The sequence below is a fragment of the Erpetoichthys calabaricus genome, chromosome 17 (assembly GCF_900747795.2).
Source record: "Erpetoichthys calabaricus chromosome 17, fErpCal1.3, whole genome shotgun sequence".
NCBI lineage: Eukaryota > Metazoa > Chordata > Cladistia > Polypteriformes > Polypteridae > Erpetoichthys > Erpetoichthys calabaricus.
In genome coordinates, this window is record NC_041410.2 from 23,084,589 (window position 1) to 23,107,978 (window position 23,390).

Genomic DNA, 23,390 nt, shown 5'->3' on the forward strand with positions numbered 1-23,390 from the left:
AGGTCATATCTAATTGGTAGACACTTTTCAGTGACTTTAAATTCCTCTTTTTCGTCTACTGCTCCTCTTAAATGTGGTGTTCCTCAGGGATCCATTTTGGGTCCTATTTTATTCTCCATATACCTTCACCCTATTGGAGCGATTTTTAGGAAATGTAACATTTCTTTTCACTGCTATGCTGATGATACACAGGTTTATATTCCCGTCTGCAACTCTACAACAAATCAACTGCACAACTGTCTGTCTGAACTGAGATCCTGGATGGCTAATAATTTTCTTGATCTGAATCAAAATAAAACAGAGGTGCTTATAGTGAGTCCATCAGCTAAAGCCCAAATTGGTCTTGGACTTCTAAGCTCTTTCTCTGTCTTTTGCAAACCTCAAGTCTGCAATCTTGGTGTTATCTTTGACAGTAACCTCTCTTTTGAGAAACAGATTAATTCTGTAGTCAAGAGTTGATTTTTACCAGCTTTGTCTATTAGGTAAGATCAAGCCTTTTTATCTTCTAGGGATCTTGAGATAGCTACTCATGCGCTTATCTTTTCTTGCCTTGATTACTGCAACTCGCTGTATTCTGGGATTAGCAAATCCCTGATACGCAGGTTACAGTTGGTCCAGAATGCTGCTGCTCGCTTTCTGGTTGGGGCAAGAAAGTCTGATTCTGTTTCTCCAATATTAGCTTCTTTACAATGGCTGCCTGTCAGTTTTTGAATTGATTTTAAAATCTTGTTGCTAGTTTTTAAATCTTTACATGGGCTTGCTCCTGACTATTTATCTGAATTGTGTGCTAGCCATCTAGAGTGCTTAGATCTTCTGGTCAGTTGTCTCTTGTTGTCCCTCGTACCAAGTGTAAAACTAAGGGGGACAGACAGGGCTTTGGCAGCTGCTGCTCCTCACCTGTGGAACTCTTTACCTCATCACATAAAGGAGTCGTCTACAACTGAACTGTTTAAAACATTAAAGACTCATTTCTATTCACTTGTTTTCCGTGACCTTCAGTAATACTGATGGTTTCCTCATTGTGATTATGTAACATTACTTCTATTTATTATTTATTTTATTTATGTTCAGTTATTTTATCTCTATTTATGTTAATTGTATGTTTTTTTCTTCTATTATTGTAAAGCACTTTGGCCACAGCATTCATATGTTGTTTTAAATGTGCTATATAAATAAATTGACATTGACATTGACAAAAATGGCACAAAACCACGACAACCTATCCAGGGACAGATCTACCATGAGGCCATTCTGGGTGCATGCCCAGGGGCTTGTGATGACACGGTGTCTTCACCAGTTTACCCAAAATGAAACAATCGAGTCTCTGTTCTGCATGACGAAATGACCAAGGGCACCACCTTGCCTAATGAAACGATTGAGTCTTCGCATGCCAAGATGACAAAGGAGAACTTCCCTGACCTGCTCGATTAAGCGATTGAGTCTCCATGTACCAAAAGCAAGAGTGGGAAATACTTTGCTTATATTTAATAACCGCGTGTCTGCACCGTACATTGCTAAAAGTATGATCAGCTCTCTGTTAAGGAGCTAAGTCACCCAGGGACATGTGGGGGGTCTTAATCCAGGAATGTGTCACAAACAGTACAAACACCAAAGTGCAGCGTTAAAGGATCCTCAGCATCAAATACTTAAGACTGACACTGACATCAGTGTTATGAAACGCAAATCAATATTCAGGCAGTAAATGGCAAACATATCATTCAACACCCTAATCCAGGGGTCTGCACATTCAGTCCTGCAGGGCTGCAGTGGCAGGTTGTTGTTTTAACCCAGTTTCTTAATGAGGAGTCACTTATTGCTGTCGAAGCACTTACTGCTCAAGCAACATTTTCATGCTTCATTTTAGTCACCTTGCTTGTTAAGATTCCCCACATTTAATTTCTTATTTTAGCCATAAACAACTAAATTTACTGATTTATTTACTCCTTATTAGCCATAAGATGTAAATTACAAAGGAAGCAGCGGTTTCTCATCTTAATTGTTTCCACTTACGCCTGTGGTTATTCACTGTGAATTATCTGGTTAATAAAATTCTTAAAATGAAACCGAAGAGAATTTGAAGAACTGAGAACTACTCATCCACTGCAGGCCACAGAAATCATTCAGATGACATTCTTAAAAGAAAGAAAAAAATCTGCACTGCAACAATGACCTGACATGACAGAATGAAAACACTCACAAGGCATAACATTAAACAAGATCTGTTATTACCATTGGATTTGTTTCTAATCAAGCAATCAGGTTACAACAAATACTTGCAGCCACAAAGGCCCTCCATGGCCGACACAGCAGACCCCTGCACTCATCAATCCATGACGAGTATAACAATAAGCTGACCAAGTGTTTGCTGAATAGTGCAAAGCCAGCAAACCAATGAAACAACCCTAACCCTTCATACCTGTTCTTGTCCTCGGACTGTGTATTTCATTTAAACAGGGGCATCTTTTTCAGATAGAAGTTGTCCCCTGTTGGTTTCTTTTCCATCATGTAGAGACAGCAGACATATGGTTTCTTTGTTGGCTTCAGTGTCTTCAGTCATAGGTGGTGGTCCTCGCCAGAAACAGTGGTGGGTGATGATTAAAAGATGCTGACTCTCACCCGTGTGATGTGTTGTGGTCAAAACATTCTTTGTACAAGGACGGCTTGTTTTCCTCAAATTATTCTGGCAACCTTTAATGAAGCAAATATTACCGAACTTTTTGTACCCTTATCACTGGCTTATCTTGACTGAGTAAAGTCCAATCAGTAAGTGCAAAAAAATAAAAATTCGAATGAGACCGTCTTTGCACCCTAGGAACCAATTTACCTAAACTATTTTATAACATTTCAGTAATTATTTACCGCTCCGATGTTGAATTTTCTGATTATAATTTATGTCACTACGATAGCAATTGACAAGAACAATTCCTAATTAATTGCAGAATTACGGTATTTGAGGATTCCTCTAGAGTGCCTCATTCTCCTGCATGATTTGGCTCAAAAATTAATCAGCACATCGTCACCTCATAAGAGTCCTAAGTTTAGAGTTTGGTATTCTTCCGTCCAGCCTTTTCAGCTCTAGACCATCCTCAAGAAACTGTGACACACATACAGACACACACCCATCATCAAGATATCAATGTTTTTGGTATGAGGGGACCCTAAAACATTGAGATCCATCGAAAATGTTGATTGAATTTTTTGACAAATCTAAAGCTTTCTCTCCTCCTAAATGTGGCATCGCTGAGTAAAGTAAGTGAGGCTGGATATGCATGCTATGGAAAAAAGTTAAAAAAACAAAAAACAGTCAGACAGAGGACGATGAAAACAATTCTTTATATAAAGGGAATACATCTTTATGAATACATTACATGAAAATTTTTTATTTTACTGTAATTCTCAAAGACAACTTTACTTGCTATGCATAAAGGCTGTGTTTTTTTTTCTCTGCCAATTTACGAGTGGCAAGCTGAGAGGAAGAAACAACTAGATGAACTGTGGACAAACGGGACTGATTTTGGAAGACATTTTTGATACAGGGACCTAGATAAGTGGACCTGTTATAGTAATTTAAGTAGGCATAGAGAAATGGATTACTAAATCTGACTCTTATTTTGATCCTGCACTTTGTTTTTAATTAACTTGATTGATATTATGAGAGAAAAATACATTTGTTAGACAAATTTGTTGAAAATTTTGGCTTAACTAACTCTTATGTACATTAATTGAATTTTTTCTGTAAATAGATACTGTTTAATATACCTATACATTATATTTTTTTCCTATTAACATATTTCTTGGAAATTGCATGCCAGTTGTGTGTGTATGTGTGTGTGTATTATTTTAGTCAAACTATCATCATCATCATCATCATCAGAGGTGACTGTGTGCAGAGGGTGCAGACCTATAAATACCTGGGAGTGCATCTGGATAATAAATTAGACTGGACTGCCAATACTGATTCTCTGTGCAAGAGAGGACAGAGCTGGCTATACCTCCTTAGAAGGCTGGTGTCCTTCAACATCTGCAATAAGATGCTGCATATGTTCTATCAGACAGTTGTGGTGAATGCCCTCTTCTACGCAGTGGTGTGCTGGGGAGGCAGCATAAAGAAGAGGGACGCCTCATGCCTGGACAAACTGGTGAGGAAGGCAGGCTCTATTGTAGGCATGGAGGTGGACAGTTTGACATCTTTAATTTAATATTGTTTTTTTTGTATCAGTATGTTGCTGCTGGATATATATATCCATCCATCCATCCATCCATTTTCCAACCCGCTGAATCCTAACTACAGGGTCACAGGGGTCTGCTGGAGCCAAACCCAGCCAACACAGAGCACAAGGCAGGAACCAATCCCGGGCAGGGTGCCAACCCACCGCGGGACACACACAAACACACCAAGCACACACTAGGGCCAATTTAGAATCGTCAATCCACCTAACCTGCATGTCTTTGGTTAGGTGGGAGGAAACCAGAGCGCCCAGAGAGGAAACCCATGCAGACACGGGGAGAACATGCAAACTCCACGCAGGGAGGACCCGTGAAGTGAACCTAGGTCTCCTAACCACCGTGCCGCCTATATAAATATATATATATCCATCCATCCATCCATTCTCCAACCCGCTGAATCCAAACACAGGGTCACGGGGGTCTGCTGGAGCCAATCCCAGCCAACACAGGGCACAAGGCAGGGAACCAATCCCGGGCAGGGTGCCAACCCAATATATATATATATATATATATATATATATATATATATATATATATATATATATATATATATATATATATATATATATATATATATATATCAGGAGCTCCCAGAGGTGAATAACATTAACATTGGACATTGAGAAACACACCCTAAAATTTAAAGGGACAGTTGCACTTTGTAAAACTGACAGAAGTTCAACCAAAAATGACTATGGGCATCTGAAACGTGACATAGTCAGAACTATGGGTAAATATGGCTTGGAATAAAAACAAGCAGCCATTGTGCCCCTTCATATGCTTCTCAGAATAACGAGTCCGATGTGATGTGATGTGTTGCATTCTGCTGTATTTATGAGGGATCCAACTGAGCTGCTATGTTTCCTGTGTATTAAAGGCTTAAAAAGTATTTGGCGGAGCACAGACACTAAGCAATGTGGAGGGTGAGGAGTACCACTGAAGAGCACCCTCATCAGTTTCAGTACTGCACTCTACCCTAGGGTGCTGTTTATAAAGGTCGCATGGAGCCATTAGTTGCTTGTAAGTGTGTCATTAATGGGGAAAAATATTACAAAAGGAGTTTAAAGTTTTGCTTGAATACCTGGGACCTAGAGGGTGTTTTTAATGTTGTTTCCCACATTTTCTTTATAAATTGTTGATGATTCTGCTAAGCAATGTGATGTGGTTAAAACTGAAACCATTGCCTCCTTCTGTGTTGAAGAACTGGGGTTGGGTGAAATAAATCACAAGATTTATCGTCATCTTCTGTGTGGTTTATAAAAAAAAGCAGTCATCTTCTTCATTTATTTTTCATTTGAACTCTCAGTTGCATAAACAGGATACACCCTTCTCTTTCATTTCTCTCTTAAGCAATCACAGCCTCAAGCTGCTGCAATGCTGGCTCAAGGTTTTTTGAATTGGGTGACTCCATTTCAACTCAGTCCATGTCTTTAGATCACAGCTGTACAACTCTGGGTAAATCAGTAACTAGTAGGCTGTTGTGGGGCATGCTGTCCATGGGCTGGCTTACTACCAGTAAGATGGAAACTTTGGAGAACCTGGATGAGCAGCTCTTAGACTCATGAGGCTTACACCAACCAAACCATCATCCCAAGTGAAGCCACTCATCCCAAGTGATACAGGTGGCTTCTATTGTTTGAATATGGCCAGGCAGTAGAAAAATCACAACAGAGGGCACATTGATTGTTTCAGCTTAAAATAATGATTGGAGGAACTGCTGGGGCCATGGAGATACTAACTAACTAACTAGATATGCCAGGTGGACTGAATGAGCAATTCTGATTTTGTACAAAAATGTGCTGACATAGTAGCCGAGGCTCAAAGAGTTTAGAATGGGTAATTGGGTGTGTATGACATTTATGGAAAGCGTGTGTGTGTGGATATGTTATATCCTGGGCGGTAGATGTGAGTGTGTGAGTATAATGGGGGAACATGATCAGAAATGGGATTGAAACAGTAAACTAATGTTGGACAAGGACACGGCCATGTAACCCACTGTCAATAAAGAAAGAACACAGACTGGTAGTGACAACTCAAGTCAACACGTCAGTATTTGTGCTGCCAAGAGGTGGTACATGTATGTCTTATGTGTGTGCAGGATGCCCTAATAGAGACACAGGGAGGAGCAACTACTTTATCAAACAGAAGCGAGACCTGGGTGAAAGTAGGCCAACAGCATTTACTGATCCTTGTCTAGGAGATGGAGCAGAGTCAGAAAACGCTAGAGAAAGAAACACAGATGAACCAATAGACATTCTTTCCTGCAGGAACCAAGTGGGGCCTAAGAGGTGCTGGGGAGACCTGAAACTTTATGGTTTTCAGAAGTTTCAGGGGTATAGGAATATCAAACAGCAACAGAGGGGGCTCTAACCTGGTAACTTTGGCATAAATGCAGAGCCACCCCTGAGCCTGAATGTGATTCTAGGGCCTGGCCAGAAATACCCATGGGATGTGGGATAACACCATGTCCTTCTCAGAAGAGCTATGAGAGTAAAGTCAGGAGGAGGGGAGGCCTGAGTCAAGAAGGGGTTGGGAGGTAAACCACAGAATTGGTGTTTGATTCATGGTACCAGGATATGGGTGAATCCTCTATGACTACATAGAAATGTTCATTAACATTTATTATCCAAATTGATTTAAAAATAATTTCAATATACTCAACTCAGCATCAATTAGAGATCTGTCCTGAAGCAAGTGCTACAAGACTAGGTTACATAAATTGACCAAAACAAGTTGAAGATGTTCTTGCTCTAATAAGTAACCAACCATTAAACCAATTAAAGCACAAGATTAGTTAAATTTACAATAACTTCAAAAAGAACCTAAGCAACAAAACCACAAGCACTTAGGAAGTTATTCCCAAATGATCAGTCTTCAGATGCTTCTTTAATACACTGACCAACCATCTAGTAGAGGACAGGGACAGAAGATCTGGCTTGGGAAGGCTTAACGACATTACAAGTGTTTTGTCATGATGCCCTTATATGTTGTGTTTTAGTATGTCATTGTTAATTTCTTCTTATATTTTATTTAATAACTAGTCATTTAGCCCATTACAATAACGGGCGCTAGAACAGTAGTGCATAAACATTAGTAGGAACAGTCTATATTAAATGGCAAGGGACTTTGACCTCATTCTTTTTGTTGGTCGTATTTTTCTTTCTTTCAGCCTTTCTTTTGTTGATGTTTACTTGCTGAGCTGACCGTTCTTCGTGGGCTGCCGCCATGTATTGTGTGTCTTTAATTTTCTGTGACAGTAATACTGTCTTGCACGGCTCTATTCAATAAGGGCGCGCACAAAATGGCGAGCTTCAAAAGGGCAACCTCAATTGAGCGCGGCGAATAAAGGCGTTCGTAGATAATTTAGTTCAAATGTCTCTGGAATATGTGAAGAGCAACAAAGGTGCAGATCTTTATTTACGCGCGCCTTTATTCGCTGCGCCCAATTGAGGTCGCCCTTTTGAGGCTCGCCTTTTTGTGCGCACCCTTATTGAAGGATACCGTCTTGTACGTCCGCTGGCTTGTACGTCCGTAATATACCTTTAATTTTCTCTGGCGGTAATACAGGCGTGCGCGTCGGTAATATGCCTTTAATCTCCTCTGACAGTAATACTGGCTTGTATGTGGCTGTAATATGCGTCACTGTATCGTGTACCTTTAATTTCCTCTCTCAGTAATACTGGTTTGTATTTCCGTAAAACGCCTCTAACTTTCTCTGACAGTAATATCGTGCATCGCACCGTGCCCCGCGCATGCGCACTTCATCAGAAGACACCCACACACGGACACCTGGACGTACATAGGGATTTTATATATATAGATAAGAATAATGTTGTTAGCTACTTTGGCTTATTTGGTATTATTCTGGGTTTGGGTGTTAGATGCTAAGAGAGATCACTCATCCCTTTGTTTAAATAATGTACTTCCTGTTTTCTGATCTTGGGGAGCTAATGACTTAATTCATATGTAGCATATACATATGTACATAGTGGCGTCACGGGGTGGGGGGGGTGCAGGTTGTGTTTTTTGACACTCAAATGACTGTCTATAAAATATTAGGGCATTTTTTTGGATTGAAATCACTGAGGGGTTAACTGCTCAATGAAATGACAGAGTGTCCGAGGCCTGAAATCACCAAAGGGAACACAACCCTAGGGTTTAATGACACGATCGAGTATCTGAGGGCTGAAATTACCACTGACACACTGAAAAACAACAATTTTAAATGAAAATGATCTCCACCCACACTAGCGTCTTCACGTTGTTTATGAAAGTACCTCTGTCCACACTAAAACGACTGAAAACGAATATGACATAGCATGCATGGCCCTTGTAGGCGGATGACTACGGTGGAAAAATTCTGAAGTGGTGTTAACACCACCAGCCTAAGGATTAATCGCAAAACTGTAGCGACCAGTAAATGATTAGCTTTTTCCACATACATTCAGCATTTATACTGCACAGAACACAATTTAGATGCGTACAGGAAAGCAACACAACAAATGCCACAGAAAGTTGACTAGTTTGTGTCTGCTATGTGAACCTCCAAAAGTTGGCAAATTGGTAATGACACTCCTAGTTAAGACTGAAAGGATATAGACCGGTTGTATTATGTTTCCTTTTTTTTTATAAAATACCAACCACAGAATTTTTATAAAAAATGTCAGATGTACAGGTATTTGAATTGGCTGAAATTCAGAAGAACTGGAAAGGTTGTTTTTAGGGTTGGCTCTGCAGGGCATGTATCTGACTGGCTCTAAAACAAACAAACCCTGGGAAAACAAAACGAAAACTATCTACAGGAAAGTAACGAAAAACAAAACAAAAAAAAGCCACTCATTGTTTCCAAACAGTAATGACACTGTAGGTGTATATTAGTGTTTTATACAACATGTGTCATTGGTATCATTTTTTCACGCTGTAATTATTTGCCTAAATAGGAATGTGTCCTTATTACAGTGAGCGTGTGGAAAAGGGCTGGGGGATGCATGGAATATACAATGGAAAATAAAGAAGACATAAATGTGCCAAAGAGGTCATCCATGTCATCTGTCATCAGTCCTTGGACAGGTATAAAGCCAAGTTTACACATAAAATAATATGTTAATATTAAGTGACATAACATCTGTATACTCCTCCGACACACGCCCAAGTGACTGAGGTAGACTCTGACTCTCTTTGACTTTAAATTGGAATTAATGATCTCTGAATGAGGGTTGCTGGATGGGATAATGGAATGATAAATAGTATTTAGCCAGGAATATATGTGATAAGGCTCACAGCTGCCATTAGACGATCATGCAAGAAGGACAGGGTCGAGGATGATATGATGGTAAACTCAGGACACTTACACACACACCAAGAGTGCTTCCATGACACAGGTTATAGCTGTATGAACAATTGGTTAGTGTAATTAACTACAACAACAACATTTATTTCTATAGCACATTTTCATACAAATGACTTAGCTCAAAGTGCTTTACAGGATGAAGAAAGAGAAAAAAAGACAAAATATATAAGAAAATAAAATTAGGCAATACTATTTAACATAGAATTAAAGTAAGGTTCGATAGCCAGGGAGGACAGAAAAAACACAAAAAAACTCCAGACAGCTGGAGAAAAAAAATAAAATCTGCAGGGGTTCCGAGGTCATAAGACCACCCATCCCCCTCTAGACATTCTACTTAACATCAATGACCTCAATCAGTCCTCATGGTATTCAGGGTTCACGTGGAAGAACTTGATGATGACAGTCATGTGGACTTCTGGTCTTTAATCCATCAATGTAAGGACATCCTGGTGCTTTGATCAAGTGGTGGTGGCACAGATCGCCACCACAGAAAACCGGAAAAAGAGAAAGTAGAGGTTAGTATGGATTTTGGAGCCAACATGAATGATAATGATAATTAATTGAATTTACAGAGTTTCAGGATTAAACTAAAATGACACTATGAGAAAGCCATGTTAAAGTAATGTGTTTTTAGCAGGTTTTTAAAGTGCTCCACCATATTAGCCTGGCGAATTCATATTGGCAAGCTATTCCAGATTTTTGTACATAACAGCAGAAGGCCGCCTCACCACTTCTTTTAAGTCCAGCACTTGGAATAATAAGCAGAAACTCATTTGAAGATCTAAGGTTACAATTTGGAGTGTAAGGTGAAAGACATTCTGAAATATAGGATGGAGCGAGATTATTTAAGGCTTTGTAAACCATAAGCAGTATTTTACAGTCAATTCTAAATGACACAGGTAACCAATGTAGCTACATCAAAACAGGAGAGATGTGCTCGGAGTTTCTTTTCCTAGTTACTACCATAACATTGGTCAAAAAATTTTAATTTTAACAGGGTTAGCCATCTTGCATTATGGATTACCACAACAGCGCACCTTCCTATTTGTGTGTGTGTGTGTGTGTGTGTTTTCCAGGGTTTAAATCCTAGGCAAGCTTACATATTTCTGCCTCTGCATTAGATTTCCACACACATAATAAATATCTGCATTTTAGGTTGAATGGTTTAGTTTAGGTTTAGGTTGACTCTAAACTGTGTGGCCACCTGTAAAGCTCGAATGAAGGCGAGTGCCCCAGCTGGCCATGAGACCCACTGCATTGAATCCTCTAGGACAAAGCTTGGAAATGATGAGGAATGACTTAAGAATATTTATGTTAGATAGAATGCCCAGTGGTGGATGGGTGGTCTTGAGGCCTTGGAACCCTTACAGATTTTGGTGTTTTTTCTCCAGCTTGATTATAACTGGAGTTTTGTTTTTTTGTTTTTTTTTTCTGTCCTCCCAGCCATCTGACCTTATCATCAGACTTGACTTTAGTTGTGGCTTACAGTACAATATCATTCATAAGGACTCTACATTTCGACTAATTATATACCTATGTTATCTTCATAATCTCATCATATATATATGTGTGTGTGTGTGTGTGAAGGATGAACAGGGTGAGACAAAATTTTGTTAACATTTGAATGTCGGAAACAGTTTATTCACAAAACATAGCCTACTTCATATGTGCAAGATGATTTACAGGACTGTCTAAACCTGTTCGCCATCATGTTTAACACATGTACCAAATGTAGCACATAAATTGTATCTATACTAATAAAAGGCAAAGCCCTCACTGACTCACTCATCACTAATTCTCCAACTTCCCGCGTAGCTAGAAGGTTGAAATTTGGCAGGCTCATTCCTTACAGGTTACTTACAAAAGTTAAGCAGGTTTCATTTCGAAATTCTACGCGTAATGGTCATAACTGAATCCTACTTACGTACATAAATACGTCCATAGCCTGTAGCTCGGTCACCGTGTGAGGTGGCGTTGGATCCCCCATCCCACCGCCTCCCATGTAGTTGGCTGCCTGCCTATATAAGGCCGTCCGTCTCTCTGGTCTCTTCATTCCCTTCCTTGCTTTGCCACGGTATTCACGTCTCCCTGCTGATAACTGTAGCCTTTTTATTTAACTCTTTGAGAGCTGAATATTTTTTCCAAAGAACTGTTTTCTGAAAAGCACACAAAGCAATCGTTTCACACATAGATCAACATAAAACGTCTGTTGCTACATGCTGCGGCTGCTGTTGGTGCATGTTTGGCATCTCTGGCGGCAGTGGCGCTTCGATGGTCAGCAGGAATGCACAGTGGGCTGGCTGCCTGGCTGTCTTCGCACAGCTGGTGGGTGGCGATGGTGGCAGTGTGACACAATCTGGTTTGTACCTCTTGTCATCATCATAAGTGGTGGTCCTCCCAGGTGAACGCTGCCGTAGGCGCATCAACTACATGAAAGTGTTCAGCACCACGATCAGCTGGGGACCGATCAGACGATGCCGGTACCTCACTTTCGTTTTCAATATCCATCTCCAAACCACTTGCATCAGACGTGGAGTCTGACAAGTCAGAGTCCTATTCAATGAAATTACGTGAAACGTCCCTGGAGTATTTTGCTTTGCACATTCGCTTTGGTCTCTCGCCAGATGTCAATGCCATTGTAGAGGTTGTTTGCTCTTCGCTACTCACGCATGCCAAGGGAATCGAGGTCAAATCAACAAAGCTATGTAACTGTCCTTCTAGCAAAGAGAGTCAAACTAAAATGTAAGGGGCGAGTTTTGTCGCAGTTTACAGCTGATTATTATCCTCTACCCCTGAATTTGGACAAAAGTCGACCTCAGCCCTGAAAGAATTAATCCACGGTTTCTCCACTGTTTTATTGTTCGTTTATTACGATTATAGTTATTGTGTAGGTATTTTAGACTTAGTTTGGGCCTACATTGTTCAGGTACGCATTTCCTTTATCGTTCCAACCGAACCCCCATTAACATGTCTATCGAGATGATCACCATCAATCAAACAACTGTCACTTACCGAGTGGTTTCCATGCTCGGAGATGGCGACTGCCTTTTCCATTCTCTGTGTTACATATTGCACGGCCATATCAGGCTCACTCTTGATATCCGGAAGAACATTGTGTCTTATGTATTGAATGACTGGGACAGGTTCAAGGTATGGACTGATGATGGTACAGGAGATACACAGGAGCACTACAAGAGTGAAATGCTTAAGCCCTTCGCCTATGGTTCTGCACGTGAGTTGATGGCTGCCGCTGAATTGTTCAGTTGTCGCTTTCAAGTGTACCGAAATGGCCAAATATTTTACACCTTTGGAGAACTGCCAATGCCTCTTAAACATCTTAGATTCACACATGACGATTTGAGTAGTGGACACTTTGATGTTTATGAATGTTTCAACTCTCAAAAGCTGGATGCGAAGTTATCGATGAAACCGGTTGTATGCTTACAACGCTTGACAGATGCCGAATGTCACTTCAACACAACAAGCCCTGCAAATACTAACGTAATTGAAACAAACCATGAAACTCAAACTGATTATGACAGCAGCAATCCAAGCTGTGAGAAAACAGTAAAAAGGAGGCGTGTCAGACGTCGTGGTACATTTTCTGATGCAGCTAGACGGAAACGACTTCGTGATGCTGTCGTTAAATACTCGCAGGTAAATCCACAAGTTCATAGAGACGCTGTCACTAAATACTCACAGGCAAATCCACAAGTTAATAGAGACGCTGCCGCTAAATATTTGCAGGCAAATCCACAAGTTAATAGAGCTTCTGTTTCTAGGTACGATCCTAATAATGAAAAGCGGCTCATACAAAAACAACAGGTTTGGCTCAAAAAAGCCGATTGTGGATTTGCGTATGACCCAAACATACATTATGAATCTGACAAAACAGTACACATTGGATCCATGGATGTTGACTGTGAGTATTGTCAAGCTCATAGGTGGAAATGCGAGTCTCCTGGTTTGTGCTGTAATGGTGGTAAAGTCTCTCTCACTCCTTTACATAAGCTTCCTGACCTTCTTGAGGGCCTGTTAAATGGCAGCCATCCTCAAAGTGAGCATTTCTTGAACAACATTTGAAAGTACAACAGCACATTTCAAATGACGTCATTTGGTGCTAACCAAATCGTTGAGGGAAATTTTATGCCTTCATTTAAAGTCCAAGGACAAGTGTATCACTTGATTGGCAGTCTTTTACCTATGTCAACTGAGGAACACAAATTATTGCAAATTTATTTCGTCGGGGACGATGAAAAGGAAGCACATCACGAGTGTGGAAACGGGAGTACACAACATCTTTACTTTTCTTCTTAATAAAAGCTTTAAGGCAGTAATTTGCCGCTGCGAAGCGTGGGTATTTTGCTAGTATAAGTATATACATAGCAGTACCATTAGTGTTAACATAAATTTGACTCACCCTGTATATACAGTGGTGTGAAAAACTATTTGCCCCCTTCCTGATTTCTTATTCTTTTGCATGTTTGTCACACAAAATGTTTCTGATCATCAAACACATAGATAGATAGATAGATAGATAGATAGATAGATAGATAGATAGATAGATAGATAGATAGATAGATACTTTATTAACCCCAGGGGGCAATTCACATATTCCAGCAGCAAAAATATTAAATTAAAGAGTAATAAAAAATGCAGATAAAAAAACAGACAATAACTTGAATAATGTTCAACGTTTACCCCCTCTGGTGGAATTGAAGAGTCGCATAGTTTGGGGGAGGAATGATCTTCTCAGTCTGTCAGTGGAGCAGGACAGTGACAGCAGTCTGTCACTGAAACTGCTCCTCTGTCTGGAGATGACACTGTTTCATGGATGTAGTGGATTCTCCATAATTGATAGGAGCCTGCTGACTGCCCGTTGCTCTGCTACGGATGTCAGATCGTCCAGTTCTATGCCAACAATAGAGCCTGCCTTCCTCACCAGTTTGTCCAGGCATGAGGCATCCTTCTTCTTAATGCTGCCTCCCCAGCACACCACTGCGTAGAAGAGGGCACTCGCCACAACCATCTGATAGAACATCTGCAGCATCTTACTGCAGATGTTGAAGGATGCCAGTCTTCTAAGGAAGTACAGGCGGCTCTGTCCTTTCTTGCACAGAGAATCAGTATTGGCAGTCCAGTCTAATTTATCGTCCAGCTGCACTCCTAGGTATTTATAGGTCTGCACCCTCTGCACACAGTCACCTCTGATGATCACGGGGTCCATGAGGGGCCTGGGTCTCCTAAAATCCACCACCAGTTCCTTGGTTTTGCTGGTGTTCAGTTGTAGGTGGTTTAAGTCGCACCATTTAACAGAGTCCTTGATGAGGTTTCTATACTCCTCCTCCTGCCCACTCCTGATGCAGCCTACGATAGCAATGTCGTCAGCAAACTTTTGCATGTGGCAGGACTCCGAGTTATATTGGAAGTCCGATGTATATAGGCTGAATAGGACCGGAGAAAGTACAGTCCCCTGCGGCGCTCCTGTGTTGCTGACCACAATGTCAGATCTGCAATTCCCGAGACGCACATACTGAGGTCTGTTTGTAAGATAGTCCACAATCCATGCCACCAGGTATGAATCTACTCCCATCTCTGTCAGCTTGTCCCTAAGGAGCAGAGGTTGGATGGTGTTGAAGGCGCTAGAGAAGTCTAGAAACATTTAACCATTAGTCAAATATAACACAAGTAAACACAAAATGCAGTTTGTAAATGGTGGTTTTTATTATTTAGGGAGAAAAAAAAATCCAAATCTACATGGCCCTGTGTGAAAAAGTAATTGCCCCCTGAACCTAATAACTGGTTGGGCCACCCTTAGCAGCAAAAACTGCAATTAAGCGTTTGCGATAACTTGCAATGAGTCTTTTACAGCGCTCTGGAAGAATTTTGGCCCATTCATCTTTGCAAAATTGTTGTAATTCAGCTTTATTTGAAGGTTTTCTAGCATGAACCGCCTTTTTAAGGTCATGCCATAGCATCTCAATTGGATTCAGGTCAGGACTTTGACTAGGCCACTCCAAAGTCTTCATTTTGTTTTTCTTCAGCCATTCAGAGGTGGATTTGCTGGTGTGTTTTGGGTCATTGTCCTGTTGCAGCACCCAAGATCGCTTCAGCTTGAGTTGACGAACAGATGGCCGGACATTCTCCTTCAGGATTTTTTGGTAGACAGTAAAATTCATGGTTCCATCTATCACAGCAAGCCTTCCAGGTCCTGAAGCAGCAAAACAACCCCAAACCATCACACTACCACCACCATATTTTACTGTTGGTATGATGTTCTTTTTCTGAAATGCTGTGTTCCTTTTACGCCAGATGTAACGGGACATTTGCCTTCCAAAAAGTTCAACTTTTGACTCATCAGTCCACAAGGTATTTTCCTAAAAGTCTTGGCAATCATTGAGATGTTTCTTAGCAAAATTGAGACGAGCCCTAATGTTCTTTTTGCTTAACAGTGGTTTGCGTCTTGGAAATCTGCCATGCAGGCCGTTTTTGCCCAGTCTCTTTCTTATGGTGGAGTCGTGAACACTGACCTTAATTGAGGCAAGTGAGGCCTGCAGTTCTTTAGACGTTGTCCTGGGGTCTTTTGTGACCTCTCGGATGAGTCGTCTCTGCGCTCTTGGGGTAATTTTGGTCGGCCGGCCACTCCTGGGAAGGTTCACCACTGTTCCATGTTTTTGACATTTGTGGATAATGGCTCTCACTGTGGTTCGCTGGAGTCCCAAAGCTTTAGAAATGGCTTTATAACCTTTACCAGACTGATAGATCTCAATTACTTCTGTTCTCATTTGTTCCTGAATTTCTTTGGATCTTGGCATGATGTCTAGCTTTTGAGGTGCTTTTGGTCTACTTCTCTGTGTCAGGCAGCTCCTATTTAAGTGATTTCTTGATTGAAACAGGTGTGGCAGTAATCAGGCCTGGGGGTGGCTACGGAAATTGAACTCAGGTGTGATACACCACAGTTAGGTTATTTTTTAACAAGGGGGCAATTACTTTTTCACACAGGGCCATGTAGGTTTGGATTTTTTTTCTCCCTAAATAATAAAAACCATCATTTAAAAACTGCATTTTGTGTTTACTTGTGTTATATTTGACTAATGGTTAAATGTGTTTGATGATCAGAAACATTTTGTGTGACAAACATGCAAAAGAATAAGAAATCAGGAAGGGGGCAAATAGTTTTTCACACCACTGTATAACACAGCACACAAATTCTCCATTCTCCATCCGAGACATAAAGAATACCTTTATTAGGAATAAATGGAGTAAACATAATGGTAAGAATCACAAAAAAGGTCTCTCCTTTCCCCAGGTGTCAGAGTGGGGCTCTGTTAAGAATAATGACATTAAATTTCAGTCCTTATAATTCTTCTCAGGCTCAGAGCAGTCTGTTTCTTAGTTCTTGGTGTGCGGTTCTTCCTTTATACAAGCAATGAGTCTCTGCCCGTCCTGGTAGAGTGTCTTCCTGTCTTGACTTTTGTAAGTAAACTAAACTCCCCTCCCAGAGTCCCTCTTTTTCACTAGCCCCAGGTCACATGAACAGAACTGTTCTCCCTTAGATATGACCTTAAGGTGAGGAATTACCACTTGCTCTTCCCTGGTTCCCTTCTCCGGTTCCTTCCTGGAAGTAGAAACCAATATGCTTGAAGGAAACCTGGAGTTCTTCATTTTTAACACCAAAATTTTCTCTGCACTTTCTTGATAGAACACCCTTGTGAGGTGGAGTGAACTATCACAATATATACATATTTTTTTAACACTATAAACCAAAACTTTTACTTGGGACTACACATACCAAACATGGATGGTCTTTTCTGAACAATATTACGAAAGCTATTTTTCAATTATTATTTCTAATACAAAAGCTTATAAGATAGCATTTGAAAATGTTCATATCATGATTGTCTATTATTCACTTCATGGCATTGATGTTTATATTGTTTCTATTATTTTCTTTATTTCTATTCTATATTTTGTTTGTAATGTAATTATTTAAATGTTGTATCCTTACAACACTGAAGTAGAATAAGAGAATTCAGAAAACAAGCCAATAGATACATTGTGTACCATGAGTCACTTGGCATTCTGACGGATTCATATGTACAAATGTTAGAATTGGTATTATTACAAACAGGGATGCTTTGCCCCCTGCTCGCTTTGCTCGCCAACCCCTTTCTCCCCCACCAGCTCTACATGCCGTTGTGAAGAGGGGGACTGAACGCGGTCGCTCTTCCGAAACCCCTCTTTACCGGTGATGCAATGGGAAACAAATGTTTTTGTTTAAGCTCCTCTTTGCTCGATCAGCTGCTGGTTTGCTGCGTGATCTGCACTTCGCTTGCCTACCACTTCTGCCCCACCCATCGCGCTGCGCGCCTTTGTGAAGAGAGAGGCTGAACGCACACCCCAAGGAGACACGGCCGCTCCTCTGAAACCCCTCTTAAACGGTGATACAATGGAAAACAAATAACAGCTTTTTATTTTTACCTTGTCTTTGCTCGATCAGCTTCTGGCTTGCTGCTTCTGCCGTTCCGCGTGATCTGCATTTTATCGCTCTTCTCCCCCAGACATCCTCAAATCCTATTCAATCTCTTTTCGCTGTTCCGTTATTTCACCGAGTAATATTTTCCATTTGTTTGCGCTAATGTGATCTTTACTCTCCTTTTTTGGAGACTTTTGAATGTTCTGACTTCCATTATCTCTAACCTGCTCTGCATGTGTATCATGGGACTTGCTTGCAAAGGTTGTAAGTATGACGTGACTTGACCGTATCATGGGACGTGAAAGTGTCTCTGTCTCTCTTCAAAAGATCACGTCTTGTCGCAAGGTGCTTTTTTTATAATAGAGAGATAACCCGCTTTTGTGTGTTTCTTCAACTCCAGTGTTGAGTTGCACTGTGCCAATTGATGTTTCTGTCTACGTCTGATATTTAATAAATGCGTTACACATTAATTTTGTTCCCATTACCCCTTACCTGTAACATGACCTGCTTTGTCCAGTAATAAGCATGCCTACTATGAAAGGCACTAAATAGATAATGAGTGACAGAGAGTGGATCTTTTATTTATAATGCACTTCACTTCTTTGGTACAGAGCACAGCAATCATTGAGCAACTGGGGGCCATTAAGGATAGTAAATTGAAATTAGCCAGAGATTGACTGCAGCATCTCAAGAACCAGGAGCAGTAATATGCACCCAAGATTTGTGTGTAACATGTTAACTGTTGCCTAACTGCTTTTTCTTTCTCCCTACAGCTCTACATCATTGACCAATCTTTGGAGGACTGGCTCATCGCCATAACATGGAAGCGGCTGTTCTTCATATTTTTGGAGTTGCTGGTCTGCATGCTGCACCCATTCCCAATAGTTTGGTCTTTGGCCCACAGTAAATGTGGTGGTGGCTGGCAGGAAGATGGCAATTCATCAGCAGCCTCCTCCCCTTCCTCTTCATCATCTTCCCAGCCTGTGTTTTTCTTCTCAGGTGCGGAGTTGCTGCTGTGTAATCTGATGTTTCTAAGACTCTACCTGTTCCACAGGGCTATTCTTCTGCACAGTAAGGTCCTGCTGAGTGCGTCATACCGCAGCATCGGATCCCTCAACAACATCAACTTTCACTTTCGCTTTGTCCTGAAAGTGCTGATGAAAACATACCCTGGTCGCACACTCCTCTTCATCGTCATCTCTCTCTTGCTAATTGCTGCTTGGATGCTTTCAATTTGTGAGAGGTAAGGGAACAACATTTGGAAATGTCATCATGATGAATCCTGGGATGGAGAGCATTGGCTTCTGCCCAGGCCTAGGAACTGGTTTGAAAATATTATGTTATTCTATGGTGAGGTCACTAGAAAATTAAAACCCTAAAAGTAAGAAAGATGTTTTCAAGAAGTTCTGAACTGACAGTGAAAAGATATAGAGATTTGAAAGAGATAAAAATAATATCTGAATATGACAGAAAACCTAAAGATCACAATCAAGGGAGCTGATGCATGGTGGCTGTCAGAACTGCAGATTCATCACGTTAGGCTCAGATCATGTCAGATGTAAGAGATCTGCTTCTGAGGAGTTTGCTGTTTTGTCATTTGGGCAGCTCACTCCATTTGTCCTGAGAAGCTTGCATTTTTACAATATTGAAGTGTGGATTTAGCTTATGTATTGCCTTTTCATTTTTTTATGTGTCCAAAGCAGCGTGCGTTACCATTTTGAGATATGACTATAAGACTTTTGAGGCCTGGTAGCTGTAAAGCCAATTCTTCCTATTTATCACACTATTAACGATGCATAATAAAGCAAGCCTGCTGTAGCACAAACCAAAGCAAACAAAAGAATTAGTTAACTTAATTATTTACACAAGTGCTCTATTTATTTAAGAGATATTTTATTGGATCAGATAAGATTGAAGGTCAACTGATCCATCCAGCTCATCATCATCTGCTTGCTAATTAGTAATATACAGTTAGGTCCATAAATATTTGGACAGAGACAACTTTTTTCTAATTTTGGTTCTGTACATTACCACAATGAATTTTAAATGAAACAACTCCGATGCAGTTGAAGTGCAGACTTTCAGCTTTAATTCAGTGGGGTGAACAAAACGATTGTATAAAAATGTGAGGCAACTAAAGCATTTTTTAAAACACATTCCCTTCATTTCAGGGGCTCAAAAGTAATTGGACAAATTAAATAACTGGAAATAAAATGTTCATTTCTAATACTTGGTTGAAAACCCTTTGCTAGCAATGACAGCCTGAAGTCTTGGACTCATGGACATCACCAGATGCTGAGTTTCCTCCTTTTTAATGCTCTGCCAGGCCTTTACTGCAGCGGCTTTCAGTTGCTGTTTGTTTGTGGGCCTTTCTGTCTGAAGTTTAGTCTTCAACAAGTGAAATGCATGCTCAATTGAGTTAAGATCAGGTGAATGACTTGGCCATTCAAGAATTTTCCACTTCTTTGCTTTAATAAACTCCTGGGTTGCTTTGGCAGTATGTTTTGGGTCATTGTCCATCTGTATCATGAAACGCCACCCAATCAATTTGACTGCATTTAGCTGGATTTGAGCAGACAGTACGTCTCTGAACACCTCAGAATTCATTCGGCTGCTTCTGTCCTGTGTCACATCATCAATAAACACTAGTGTCCCAGTGCCACTGGCAGCCATGCACGCCCAAGCCATCACACTGCCTCCACCGTGTTTCACAGATGATGTGCTATGCTTTGGATAATGAGCTGTTCCACGCCTTCTCCATACTTTTTTCTTGCCATCATTCTGGTAGAGGTTGATCTTGGTTTCATCTGTCCAAAGAATGTTTTTCCAGAACTGTGCTGGCTTTTTTAGATGTTCTTTACCAAAGTCCAATCTACACTTTCTATTCTTGAGGCTTATGAGTGGCTTGCACCTTGCAGTGCACCCTCTGTATTTACTTTCATGCAGTCTTCTCTTTATGGTAGACTTGGATATCGCTACGCCTACCCCCTGGAGAGTGTTGTTCACTTGGTTGGCTGTTGTGAAGGGGTTTCTCTTCACCATGGAAATGATTCTGCGATCATCCACCACTGTTGTCTTCCGTGGACGTCCAGGTCTTTTTTCATTGCTGAGTTCACCAGGCTTGCTTTCTTTCTCAGGATGTACCAAACTGTAGATTTTGCCACTCGTAATATTGTAGCAATTTCTCGGATGGGTTTTTTCTGTTTTTGCAGCTTAAGGATGGCTTCTTTCACCTGACATGGAGAGCTCCTTTGACCGCATGTTGTCTGTTCACAGCAAAATCTTCCACATGCAAGCACCACACCTCACATCAACTCCAGGCCTTTTATCTGCTTAATTGATAATGACATAACGACGGACTTGATCACACCTGCCCATGAAATAGCCTTTGAGTCAATTGTCCAATTACTTTTGAGACCCTGAAATGAAGGGATTGTGTTAAAAAATGCTTTAGTTGCCTCACATTTTTATACAATCATTTTGTTCACCCCACTGAATTAGAGCTGAAAGTCTGCACTTCAACTGCATCTGAGTTGTTTCATTTAAAATTCATTGTGGTAATGTACAGAACCAAAATTAGAAGAAAGTTGTCTCTGTCCAAATGTTTATGGACCTAACTGTATCTATCATTATATTACAGATGAAAGGCAAGAACTTAATATCTGTGGTCTTTAGGGACTTATGAAGAGCTGACCCCCCAAACCCAAATGACAATGCAGAAGGCTGAAGTTTGTAGTACAGCAAAAAAAAAAAATTAATATCATAAGAAGGAGGAATTACACAAGGGATAAAGTACAGGAATAAAAAAGTGTAAAAATGACAAAATATAAACCCTCAGAGCCTGCCTATAAAGTAGAAGACTAACTAAGTCCAGGTGGACAGTCCACTTAACCACACCCTGGTCGCCTTCTCACACAAGTCATTTACTACTACCTACCTTATCTGCAATTGCCTCCAAAATCCAAATTTTTGAAGCCAAGGGCCCGGATCACATCACACAACCAATCACAAATAATTCTGTGCTACCCAGTGGCCATTCAAAGCCCTGCTGGTGCCTTTCAGGAGCTCCCCCTAGTGGCCCCAGGTATTTTTGATAACCTACTTACTGCTGAATTGTCCTGGGAATGCTCAAGACTGCTTTCTAGTGACCAGAGGAACATTAATCTCTTTAATTCTCAAAATATTATCTGGATCGGTCTAAGAGCATTTTGGTAGTGCCCCCCTGCCAGTTAACTTGGGTATTACCACCCTCAAATCCAATATTTAAAAAAAAAAAATCAAACATAATATCACTTATCTTCCAAAGCTATATGCTGACTTGTGTGTAAATCTGAATTAATGTATTTAAAACATCATCATTCAACAGTGTGATCTCAGAATGTTGTATCCTTCTCACCATCTAGTCTCTTATCAAACATATGAACCGTTGCCTTCAGATTTTCTGATCCTGCCTGCTGTAAAAGACCACTCCTGTCTGACCTTAATGACCCTTACAGGGATCTCCACTTATGCCACTACAATGCCTGATATCTCAAGGTGGCATCTTTACCACCAGATTGTCTGATCCTCAATAATCAATGCTGAGTCCTCAACTAACAGTCTGATTTTCCCTGTTATTAGAGACCTTCACCTTTACCACCACCATAGTCAGAACCTCCCTGATCTCCAAGTCCTCCATGATTGATCTCAAAGCCAGCACTTAACTACTACATCACCCGCTATTGAAGATGAGCGACTTTACACCCAGACACACTGAGTCTCTGTGATGGCAGGGACCCAGCTCCTTTTCACCTTTGAATATGGTCTTAGAGGTCTGGTTTTGAATCCCTGCTGCTATGTAACACATGGCAGTTTGATAGTTCTAGGTGTGATATAGGGGCACTCTCACCTCCTTACATTATGACAACGCAAAATCAGGTGCTGGCTGCTTTATCTTTTGAAATTTGATTATGTAAAGGATTCTAGTGGATATCATTAGCCTGATGCTTTTTGATTCTATGGAAGGCACTGGCATCCTTATCACTTTATATCGTCTATCCACCCACCTTTTTGCTGAATGGAGTACTGTAGAGGAATACCTTCTTGCTGCCAAACCCCATGAATCACAGCCAAACCCCACCTCTCTTCAATGAGGCATTTGCCTGCTCAGCCACCCTGCTCCCCAGTCTTTTATACTTGAATTTCAGAGTAACTTCTCGTGAATGTAAAGGCTCTCTTACATCCTGGCAGACTGGAGTCATGTTGGCATTCCAGATCCCTTAGTAATAAGGGCGCGCAAGTCACTTAGGATTACAGTCTGTGTGCCACACCCTAACCACCTGCCTGTCTAAGAAAATC

General features: G+C 40.8%; 1 protein-coding gene across 1 annotated transcript in view; it reads left to right on the forward strand.

Annotated features, from left to right (window-relative positions):
• The window catches only part of kcnn4 (potassium intermediate/small conductance calcium-activated channel, subfamily N, member 4), a 167,773-nt gene that overhangs the window by 71,180 nt on the left and 73,203 nt on the right, over nt 1-23,390 (forward strand). The window contains exon 3 of the mRNA XM_028822429.2: nt 18,827-19,296. Within this exon, the coding sequence (XP_028678262.1) occupies nt 18,827-19,296 (470 nt within the window). The remainder of the gene's footprint in view (nt 1-18,826; nt 19,297-23,390) is intronic.